This window comes from Littorina saxatilis, linkage group LG3, assembly GCF_037325665.1.
Source record: "Littorina saxatilis isolate snail1 linkage group LG3, US_GU_Lsax_2.0, whole genome shotgun sequence".
Lineage (NCBI taxonomy): Eukaryota > Metazoa > Mollusca > Gastropoda > Littorinimorpha > Littorinidae > Littorina > Littorina saxatilis.
Window position 1 is genome coordinate 68439502 of NC_090247.1, and position 12062 is coordinate 68451563.

The 12062-nt window shown below is 40.3% G+C and overlaps 1 protein-coding gene across 1 annotated transcript; it reads left to right on the forward strand.

The window, feature by feature from the left end:
* The first annotated feature begins 4 nt into the window (after positions 1-4).
* LOC138963095 (3-oxoacyl-[acyl-carrier-protein] reductase FabG-like) lies at positions 5-11645 on the forward strand. Its single transcript, XM_070335118.1, has 9 exons — positions 5-74; positions 1109-1242; positions 1809-1901; positions 4236-4321; positions 4776-4869; positions 5818-5887; positions 8093-8129; positions 8478-8541; positions 8974-11645. Exons 1-9 carry the CDS (start codon positions 17-19, stop codon positions 9127-9129), a joined length of 792 nt encoding a protein of 263 aa, XP_070191219.1. The 5' UTR covers positions 5-16; the 3' UTR covers positions 9130-11645.
* Positions 11646-12062: the final 417 nt, after the last annotated feature.

The window sequence follows — 12062 nt, forward strand, 5'->3', positions numbered from 1 at the left end:
AAGACGGCAGAACAACATGGCTGGGGGGAGAGAAAGAAGTGGACGGCTAGACGGAGAGATCGCGCTTATCACTGGTAGGTAATTATTCATGAGAAATTATGAAGAGTACGTCAAGTACTGGACACACACATGCACACACACACACACATGTACAGATACACACAGAGTGTGATATGACTGATCATTCTCTCTGACTCACGCCCCCCCGGCCTCTCTTCCCCACCCCCCTCCATCGCGATGTATAAGGTGCATGTGTGTGTGTGTGTGTGTGTGAGAGAGAGAGAGAGAGAGAGAGAGAGAGAGAGAGAGAGAGAGTTGGCAAGCAGTGATTGGCATGATTTGAAAGCCTAGCTTGTCTGCCACACTACAATGTTAGTGTACGACTGCGGCTTCCCCCCCCCCCCCCCCCTGTCACTGGTGGTCAGGATAGTGTCCGGGATAATTATTCAGTAATCCAGTTGAAGACAGGGAATGACACAGTTACTAATGGTAAGTCACTGTTCCAGACTCACATAGATCACAATCACAGTCTCAATATAAAGTTCCAGGTAGTACAGTTCCGATGATCAGAAGCTGTCAGTGTCACACACACAAAAGCTGGCACAGAAAACACTTGTAAGTTGTAAGATGTTCACACTGGGGCACCAGAGCTGCCACCATGTAATAGTATGGTGTTAGGTGTTTGTATTCGGAGGCTATCATAGGTACGTCACACTCTCAGCCACATCAGTATAACATCAGATGAATGTCTATCACTAAGTTTATTCATTAAAGTATAGAGCATAAGATATAAGCAGCATACAGTAACAGAGCTGAGCACAGAGTGAAACTCATCAGCATAAGGATGCTGTGCTGGAAGAAGTTTAGGGTGCACAATGTACTCTTATTCTAAGTGATGATACCAGGCCGTGGGAAGATCGGTCTGAGAGATAACAGTCAGGAGAGGCTGGGTGGTGGCACAGTTGATAATACTACACACCCCCCCCCCCCCCCGCACAAATTGCAGTGAACCTTACATGAGGCTAAATCAGGTTATTGCCCAATTAGGGCGGTTTCCCCTGAATTGATTAGAGAGTATATTCATTGAAGGGTATGTTTTGTGCAACAGGTGCGAGCTCTGGGATAGGAAGGGGCACAGCCTTAAAGTTTGCCAGCCTGGGAGCCACTGTTGTCTTGACAGGACGCAACGCTTCTGAACTGCAAGCTACAGGACGGCGCTGTGAAAAAATCAGTGGGGAAAAAGTGAGACAGGGAAAGTTGACAGCAGAAGAAATGCTGAAAGTTGGTTAGATTTGCAGGATAGAATTGTTTTTTTAATTATTTTGTATTATTACTGGCATGGTTTCAAAGTAGATTAAAGTGTTATGCGAAGATGAAACTGCATAAGCAACTACAATATCACAAAGTTGTATTTATATGTCCAAGTAACAGATGGGCAAAGTACGTAGGTTTGTCCATCATGTGTGTACAGAATATGCCTGTACATCGGACTCACGTATCACGATCAGGCAAATTCACACACACTTGCATGCACGCACACACATGCACACACAGAAAAACATACATGCATGCACACACAGCTACAGCCACACAAACACACATACTCGCACTAATGCACATGTACACACAGAAAGATACACATGTACACAAACACGCATGCACATAGAGACACACTTGTACACGCACCCACGCATGCACACATACACACACAAACACAAACACACACACCATGTACCATCAAAAGTAAAATGTTTACCACCTTCACTATAAATCAGTAGAAGACTAATTGAGCCTGAATCTGTTTTCAGCCTCTGCTAATTACCGCTGACCTGAGCAAGGAGGAGGATGTTAAACGTGTTGTTGATGAACTAACTAACGCCTTCCACAAATTAGACATTTTGGTAAGTTCTTTTTGAAACAGCTTGTCTGTTTCAAGTATATAGCTAGCTAGCGTATTTAGAATGTGATAAATAGTGTATCATTGTTTCAGCTGAAAATAAGCAATAATGATCATCCATCATCACTTAAGTACAATACACACATAAAGAAAAGAATTAACATTGAGTGAATTAGTGAATTATATAATGTACTCAATTTGAGGCAGACAGTTCATTGACAGCTTAAATGGCAATACACAGAGAATACCAGACACATTCTTTTGTATTGAAACCTCATAGCAGTTGCAATTTGTGGCTGTACATGTAATTGGCACTTCTTCAAGTGAATGCATCTATATATATACTAGAGGAATACCCGGCTTCGCCGGGGTGAATCGCGAGACAGAGACAGACAGCGTGGCGGTTCATCACAATCACCTCTGCAGGCGAAGTCCTGTCAAACGGGATTGAGAATTTTAGAGCTTATTTCTTAGCCCTATAATTATTATCTGTTGTGGCTTCTCAAATGCCTGAACATACAGACAGACAAAAGCCGCTAGACCCCATCACAAACAGAACTCTACAATCCACAGGTTTTTGCCTATATACATATACATATATATATATATGTATATCTATATCTATAAATATATAGAGATAGGTGAGAGTGTATTTTTCGCGTGGCTATAAATTGATTCGACCTTTTCACTTTGACAGTAAGAACAACTTACGGGTGCAAGGGAAGCGTTCTGGACAGCGCAGTGACATTCTAAAAATAGTTACTCAGAAACGGGAATTTGAGGTGAACGGCGCGAGACAGAGACAGACAGCGTGGCGGTTCACCACAATCACCTTTGAAGGCGAAGTCCTGTCAAACGGGATTGAGAATTTTAGAGCTTATTTCTTAGCCCTATATTATCTGCTGTGGCTTCTCACATGCCAGAACATACAGACAGACAATAGCCGCTAGACCACATCACAAACAGAACTCTACAATACACAGGTTTTTGCCCACACACACACACAAACACACAGAGAAGCCGTATATATATATGCATATCTGTATCTATAAATATATAGAGATAGGTGAGAGTGTAGTTTTCGCGTGGCTATAAATTGATTCGACCTTTTCACTTTGACAGTAAGAACAACTTACGGGTGCAAGGGAAGCGTTGTGGACAGCGCAGTGGACAGCGCAGTGACATTCTAAAAATAGTAATAGTAAGTTACAAACGGGAAAGCCACACGAAGGAAGGGAGATAAACGCCAAACACTGGAGAAGATAAGGAAGAGTTACTTATAATGGTGAAATGAACACAAAAACCCAAATCAGTTCAGCGCTGCGCGCTGAGAGCACGTGTTGAAATATCTCATCGATGATATTGTGTCCGGGGTGTAGCTCAATACGGTGTACAAATTTGAAAAAGATCCACCGAGAACTTTGGCGTTTTGATGTGGTGTAGCGGCTATGGTGTGTCGGTATGGGGGCCCGGGTAGCTGAGGTGGAACCAAAATAGCTGAGGTGGAACCAAAATTGGTTCAGCGCTGCGCGCTGAGAGCACGCGTTGAAATATCTCATCGATGAGGTTGTGTCCGGGGTCTCTCTGAATAAGCCCACCAAATTTGAAGCAGATCCATCGAGAACTTTGGCCGTGCATCGCGCACAGACAGACACACACACAGACACTAGTCGTATATCGATGAGGTTGTGTCCGGGGTCTCTCTGAATAAGCCCACCAAATTTGAAGCAGATCCATCGAGAACTTTGGCCGTGCATCGCGCACAGACAGACACACACACAGACACTAGTCGTATATATATATAGATACGACTAGTGTCTGTCTGTCTGTCTGTCTGTCTGTGTGTTCGCGATGCACGGCCAAAGTTCTCGGTGGATCTTGTTCAAATTTGGACACCGTATTCAGCTACACCCCGGACACAACCTGATCGATGAGATATTTCAACACGTGCTCTCAGCGCGCAGCGCTGTGCGCGCTGAACCGATTTTGTTTTTTTTTGTCGGGATCCACTACCAGTAACTCTTCCTTATCTTCTCCAGTGTTTTCAGCCGCGATTATCTCCCTTCCTCCGTGTGGCGTCAATCCATATTCCCGTTACTACGTTACTATTTTTAGAAGGTCACTGCACGTTACTATTTTTAGAAGGTCTCCAGTGTTTTGCGCGTTTATCTCCTTTCCTTTGTGCGCCGGCTAAGCCAGCGTTCACCCGGCAAAGCCGGGTCCCAGGCGCAGCCTGGTATTCGGCTCTACTTCTTCCCGGCGAAGCCGGTACCCGGCGAAGCGGGTAATCATCTAGTATATATATATATATACATGAAGATGTTTTTTCTCTGTTTAGGTAAATAATGCAGGCATCTATAAAGCAGATTCCCTTCAGACATTCTCCCTCCAGCGGTTTGATGAGATATTCAGCATTAATGTGAGGTATGTAGTACATGTATATCTGTGCTTGAGACTGTGTATTTTTCTTTTGCATTTTTTGTTATTAATAGAATTGGCTCTGGGAAAGTATCATTGTACTGAAAGACTGATAACTGCAGGTCTTGTTTGGGCATCTAAGGCCCTGCCGCCCCCCCCCCCCCCCCCCCCCCCCCCCCAATAAAATGTTTGTTTTCGAGGACAAGGCCAATAAAATTAGGGTTGGTAGGTTAGTAATTGTAAAAAAAAAAAAATTGTATTGACGTTTCTGTTTTGTTTACACAGGCACATGAGGTTTTTTTAATTGTCCAGAAGTCATGCGAGCATTGTCCCCTGCATGTTGAAAAGCTTAAAATGTAATGCAGTGCAAATTTAGTCATGAATGTCTTGGTCATACCATAACTGTATGTATATGTGTGATCCCAGAGAGTTCTTTGACATTCACATTTTCTTGTTACAGAGCTGTTAGTCAGTTGACAGCCTTGTGCACACCTGCTTTGATAGCCAGCAAAGGAAGCATCGTGAATGTGTCTAGCCTGAATGGAACCAATGCAGTAAGTTTATTGCCATTAGGCCAAACAAAAAAATAGGTGTGGTTACGGTAACATAGCCCAAAAAAATAGGGTAGGAAGGTAGGCAATCACTTTTTTTTTTTAAACTTTTTTTTCTAATGTGTACAAATTAAACCTACTTGACAGGGAAATAAGTGTGCGACTCGAGCGCTGTCGCTTTCATTGTGTTTTCTGCACTCGTTTTTTTTTTCTTTCTTATTCTTTTTTTGACAAATGTAATAAAAAGTTATAGGGTCGGCCCCTAAAAATAGGGTAGGTCGGGTTACCGTAACCACACCTATTTTTTTTTTAGGCCTTAGCAACATCATTTATTTATAATTTTTGGGGTCTGGTACTCAGTGGTAGCTAAGTTTGTAGAGCACTGGACTTGTGGTCCTCGGGCCACGGGTTCAAACGGGGAGTCAACTTTATATGCAGACTCAGTGGAGGTATTCAAATTATTTAAAGCCTTGTGTCTCCACTGTGGCGCGTAAAATACCTCTACATGAACATTCTCCCAGAAGTACAGGTGGTTGCATACAACTAATCACGTGCTCACCTGATTAGTGCGACCCTTTATTTGTCGAAGGATGCAGTGTAAAGAAATTTATTTTTATTTTTTATGTGCAGACTTTTGCCCTGCAAGCTACAAGCTACTTAAACTAGTAGTGTTTCTTGGGTTTCTCTTCCATGAAACTGTCCCCCACCTTTTCACAACAGAGAGAGACTTGGATACAGAGAGAGAGAGAGAGGGGGGTGTGACAGAGAGAGAGGGTCAGGGGTAGTGAGAGAGAAAGAGATTGAGTTAAAGGAGGAGAGCAAGCTTGTGTGTGTATACGTGTGTCTGTGTGTGTGCCTGCATGCATATGCGTGTGTGTGTGTGTGTTTGTTCACGCATCACAACACTTTTTTTTACATTTAGTCAAGTTTTGATTTTATCTTGTTTTCCAGTTTGCGGACGATTTGACGTATTGCATGTCAAAAGCAGCCCTGGACATGTTCACCCGTTGTACAGCTCTTGGTAAGCACAGCTTTCTTTGTTTAGTAATTATGTATCTGGTGAAATGTGTGACAGGTTGACGCACTAGTCCCCCTTTTACAGCTGATGTTCTGCATTGACAGAGTTGTCTGTCGGCCTAGAGTGTGGGCTATTTATAGTTGCTTATATAATGTTATATGTTGCTTATATAATGTTTCTGGTGTGTCGCTGGTTTAGACACCCGTTGGATGTGAAGAGCTGTTTGTGATAGGGTCTGGCTACTGTATTCTCCTGGTATATAATAGCTCTTGGTATGCTCCTAAGGCCAAAAAAAAAAATAGTCTGTTTGCGGTAACCCGACCGACCCTATTTTTTTTGCGCGACCCTAGACTTTTTTTGGCATTTGGGAAAAAAAAAGAAAAAAAATAAAATAACGTAAAAATATGGTTTTTTGGAGAAAAAAAAAGAAAAAAAATCTCGACCTACCGACCCTATTTTTTTGGCCTATGTTACCGTAAACAGACCCTATTTTTTTGGCCTAATCTTGCAAACCTTTGTGTTCACATAGCTATTTATTTTAGCCCAAACTCCCACCTGTTTGACTGGCTTTGCCGCCAAAGGTGATTCCAGTGTTTCACGCACTTGGTTACAACAGGGATGTTGCTACAAATTCATACCTATACAGGGATCGCGTTAACGCATTTTTTTTGCGTGTTTGACGCGTTTTAAGATCCGCCCACGCATTTTCCCGGCGCTTAAGCGGAACGCGTACGCAAAACAACTTCTATTCAAAACGGCATGCTCAGCAGCACATCCCAATACTGAATCAGACTATAGCACACGCGCGCGAGTTTAGAATCTCTAGTCTGTTCTGGATCAAACATAGCACAAGCGCGCGAGTTCAAATCTAAAGTCTGTTTTGGATAAAACAAAATGAGGTGACGTGCTCTCGGCATAAGAGTGTCGCAAGCCATGCAAAGCAACGCCGGTCGGTTTTCTGAAACAGAACATACACCCAAAATGCACTGGGCGTGTGGCGCCAAATCTAGGCCGAGAGACGCTTTCAGTTCAAGCCTGACATGATTTAACTGTGTTATAGTGTGACGCAAAATCGGTTCTGCTTTACGCATTTTTTTGCCGACATTGCGTAAGCCGTACGCAATTTGAAAAATCCTAGCACGATCCCTGCCTCCCTGAGTTCTTCAGCATCAATAGGACATTTGACCGCTTTCAGAAAGTGTAATAGGACATTATGAATTTGCGCCAAACAGCTTATAACACATTCCATGGAATTGTTCCAAAGTCATGCGCACACACGCACACACACACACACACCCACGCGCGCGCGCTGTAGAACACACACATAATATAGTAAATACATCAACACAGTGTGCGTATAATGTTGTATTTGTTTAGTTTCAAAGAAACCACAAAAAAGAAACCAACATGAACAACTTCAGAGCTCTTACTTTGATTACAAACTGCATGATTTGGATAAAAGTTGAAAAACAAAATGATCGGTTTGATCTAATGCTGATCTTTTGCAGGCTTTATGGATTTTTTTCAGCGGCATAATTCAGGGCTTCGTCTCGTATCGAAAACAAAAGCAGACGACAAATTTAGTCAGTTGGAGTTGTCTCCCGTACTCCTGTAGCATGCACTGATCTAAAAATAATCCACTATTTTTAGATCAGTGCGCTGCACCAAGACGGTTATACCCAAACGGCGCATACCGCAAACGGTTCGGGAATTCCCGACAAAAGAACAGATCCGCTTGCGGCACTGACAACTTCAGTGTCAGCTGAACACGAGAGCGTTCGGTCTTTTAGAAGATTTGTATCTTGAAATGAAAATTAACGAATATCGCGCTGTCCGAAGGAATGGAGTACATATCGGACAATGACCACGCTCAGGCTAAAACGATAGGACATCTGACCGACATACGGCAATGTGAATCGGACATTTGGGGATTTTCATCGTTATATGTCCGATGTCCGACGCCTAACGACATCCCTGTTACAAGTGTAATTTTGTGTGTATTTTTTGCTCTACAATGATGACTTAACTTGTTAGTACATGTACAGTTAATGTGGCAGTTAAAAGGTTGCACAATGTATTAAAATATGTGGGACAGTCTTCTAAAAATCTGCTTACATGTATTTTTTAACGCTCAGGTTTGCTTTTTCATGTAGTTTGTTTTAGCTTTATGTAAATCTGCTACTATCTAATGATTCTTTCCTTTTTCAGAGTTGGCCCCAAAGCAAGTGAGAGTGAACAGTGTAAAGTAAGTGTCTGTAGAGGATGAAAGACGTTTTTTCATTGCAATGCTTTTTATTCTCTCAGGTGCCAGGAGATTGGTTCCGCATAACTCTCACTTACTCTTGTTGCACATGTCTATATGTAGAGCGCTTACGTCCCTTTGATCCTTGGAAAGTATAGACCTGTACAGTTACTGTGTAGCTGCTATGCATACATGTCGTTTCAATGTCTTCAGAAACTTTTGTTTCCTGAATGGTACTGATACATAATGCAATATACTAGATTGACCGAAAAAGCCAGTAAACAGGTAATGCTGAAAATCATGGAAACCTTGCAATGCTTTTATTGTTTTTTTTCAAACCTTGTGTTTCAGTCCTGGTGTGATCAAGACTGATATTTTCCAGCGCAGTGGAATGGATAGGGACCAGTGCAAACAGGTCATTTTTCTTTCTATCTGGAATTACGTGAACCAGTCATTATTGATTTTTTTGTCATCATACATTACTATTGTAATTAATACATTACAAAACTAATTACAATACAGTTGAACCTGCCCTGGCGAGCACTTTTTGATTAAATATAACTACCCTAAAGGATCCCCAATATTTGTTTCTTTACAATTTATACCTTTCCATATAGCGACCACCTATATATCACGTCCCTTTTTTTTTATGCCTTTGGTGGTTAATGTTATAGACAGTTTTGACTGTACAATAGAAGAATCAAAAATTGTAGGTTATTTGAATGTTTCATTAGTTTTGATTTTTTAAATTGTGAAATTTGGAACGTAAGCAGTCTCTCTGTTTTGGGATTTCTGTACAATAAAAGACAATGCAAATTCCGTACTCCTTTTTTTCCTTTGTTTGCAGTTCCTGGAAGGAAGCAAGAAGAAGCACGCTCTGGGTCGTGTCGGAGATGTTGAAGAGGTGGCCGACGTCATCGCATTCCTGGCCTCGGATTCCGCATCCTTCATCACTGGGTCCTGTATCCCCATCGATGGGGGCAGACACACTATGAGTGTATAAATGGGCAGTACCCTTCAAGAACAGTGTCCCAAATTAATTAATTCTTTCCGTCAACAGTTTCTTAATTAATCAAGAAAATAGAGTGTAAGATAAGATAAGGTAAGAAAACTATCATTTTCATTTACATAACCATGAACATTCTTCTTTTGGCACCACATGGCATTTCTAATAACACAAAGATACGATCAAAAAGCTTAATCGAACATAAATACACTACTAAGATCAACTTATTGCATAAGCATTTAACTAATTAGCAAAGTACAGAATAAATCACATTTTAAAGTGAAAAAAAAGAAGATTGCATTTCACCACAATTTTCTTTTAGTGCCAACACACTGCCATGGTTCTCCCTGTCTGCAAAGATTGGTGCCTTGCGACAGCATCCTTGAATTTGGGGCACTGTTCTTGAACATAGTTACCAAATGAGCAATGAAAAGAAATCAAGTGTGTATGCCTTGGTTGGGGATTTTGACAATTCTGAGGTGGACTTTGGACTACAAGAAACTTGTTGGAAAGTAGGTAAAAAGTGTGAGCATATTTTATACAACTGGTGGTCTGTCGATCCTTTTTACCAGGACATGCAAAGAGTTTTTTTGTATTATATTGACTGAAGCAGTTGGAAACCTCAGCATTGACATTTCATTTGAATTCGTTATAATTGTACTAATGCTATTGAAGCTGTATGAGGATGATATTATATCCATAATTACACTACAATTTGTTTTTACATTTCTATACGCCAAAACTATTATTAATCCAGATTACAAACATTTTTGATTGTATTTGGAGTGCTTAGCCTTTAACAGATGCTCATAATCAGAATGTTGATTTTTAATTCATGGTATAGTTATACCACCTTTATGTTACATGTTAGTACATGTACAAGTTGCTTTGGATATATAGTTTATTGGCATTAATGGCATGATGCTTATAAGCTTGCTTAACTTGTATGAACTGCACACAGCCTAGCTGGTTTGATCCATAAAATGTGTACCTGCATAAGCTTGTGCAGCATTCGCAGTATTTCACCGGCTTTTATGAGAAAATAGCAGAAAAGAAAAAGCAAAGTGGTCATGCAGACCCACTGGTTTTGGTTGCATGCGACAGATTTTTCGTATCATAGGTAATCTAGTGATTTGTTATTGCATCATGCTTGAACCGGTTACGTACGTGCCATGACCAAGTGACCAATTTTTGTGGTATGTGTTCTTCGTGCCTTTTAGGCTAATTAATTAGCAATTAGAAAAACTGCTTATTGCAGTGGGATTATACTTTTTGTATTTTCAGAATTATGTGTTCTTGTACATTTTAAAGCAAAGTCTTCCAGGTTTAAAGATGCCAGTTTTACCACAAAAATAAATTTACCACACAGAATTTTGAACATAATTGTTGCAGAAAGTTAAAAACTCTATAATAAGGAATCAAATGTAAACAACTGCTATCTTTTCTGTGTTTAAAAAAAAAAATCATTACACTAAAGATTTCTGAAGAAAAACAAAGCCTTCAAGAAGATTATATATATTTGCTTTTTTATGCGCTTATAGCATCTGTCTGAACTACTTATGTATGTATTATTTACAATTTTCTTAACATTACGTAGCTACCAACACTATTTCAGGCATGCTACTGTCGATGAAAATTAATTGATGTGTGACTTTTTAATCAGGTTTTTCAATATTAACACTGCCATGGGTTCCTTAGATTTTAAGGAATAGTCTTCCAAGCGTATATGTGCCTTTGCTTAATACAGAACAAGACAAGATGAATTGTGCTGTTTATAATCTCAAAAATCATGCATGCGGAATGTTAAAACCTCTATCACATAAGAGCATTCAAATGTTAAACCGCTAATATTGTTCTCGCTGTGGTTAATTAATTGTTCAAAGGCACACAGCACACTTGGCTCTCCATCTCACATCTTGCCAGGCTTTTAACACTTTCGTACAAAGTGCAGAGCCAAATTGAACAGCATTTTGAAAAAATGTCCTAAGCATGTGCATGGCCACTTGGAAAAAAACAATATTTATGAAAAATGTCATAAGGCGATACGTGAACCGTTTAACTTAATTACTTTTTTGTACAAAGTGCAGAGCCAAATTGAACAGCATTATGAAAAAAATTCATAAGTGTGTGGCCACTCGGAAAAAACAATTTTTGCGAAAAATGTCATGAGGCGATAGGATACGTGAACCATTTAACTTTATGCAAGTGTGGATGAAAATCAACATTAAAAAGTTCCCACTCTGCAGAGAAAATAACCCCCCGTGGGTTAGGGGGAAGAATTTACCCGATGCTCCCCAGCATGTCGTAAGAGGCAACTAACGGATTCTGTTTCTCCTTTTACCCTTGTTAAGTGTTTCTTGTATAGAATATAGTCAATTTTTGTAAAGATTTTAGTCAAGCAGTATGTAAGAAATGTTAAGTCCTTTGTACTGGAAACTTGCATTCTCCTAGTAAGGAAATATATTGTACTACGTTGCAAGCCCCTGGAGCAAATTTTTGATTAGGCAAAAAAAAAACAAGAAGAGCAAACGCTCGATCGAGTCACTTTCGCAGTTCTGAATATTATATGAGGCATCAGATGGACAGGAAGAAATTGCTATTCACAACACAATACAGATGTAAATAATTTGATGTAAAGAATAATCCTATAAAGTTTGAATCAAATCCGATGAATAGTTTCAGAGATATGATATTTCAATTTTTTTCCTTCAAGACATACCTGTGACCTTGAAAAAGGTCAAAGGTCACCAAAGCAGACGTCAAAGTGTAGAGGTCACTGGGAGTCACGTTCACATAAAATTTGAGCCCGGTCACTTTTATAGTTTCCGAGAAAAGCCCAACGTTAAGTTGTGTGTTGCCGAACAGAAAAGGCTAGTTATCTCCCTTGTTTTTCTGATAACGTTCGTAAAAGGCTACAGATGTAAATACTT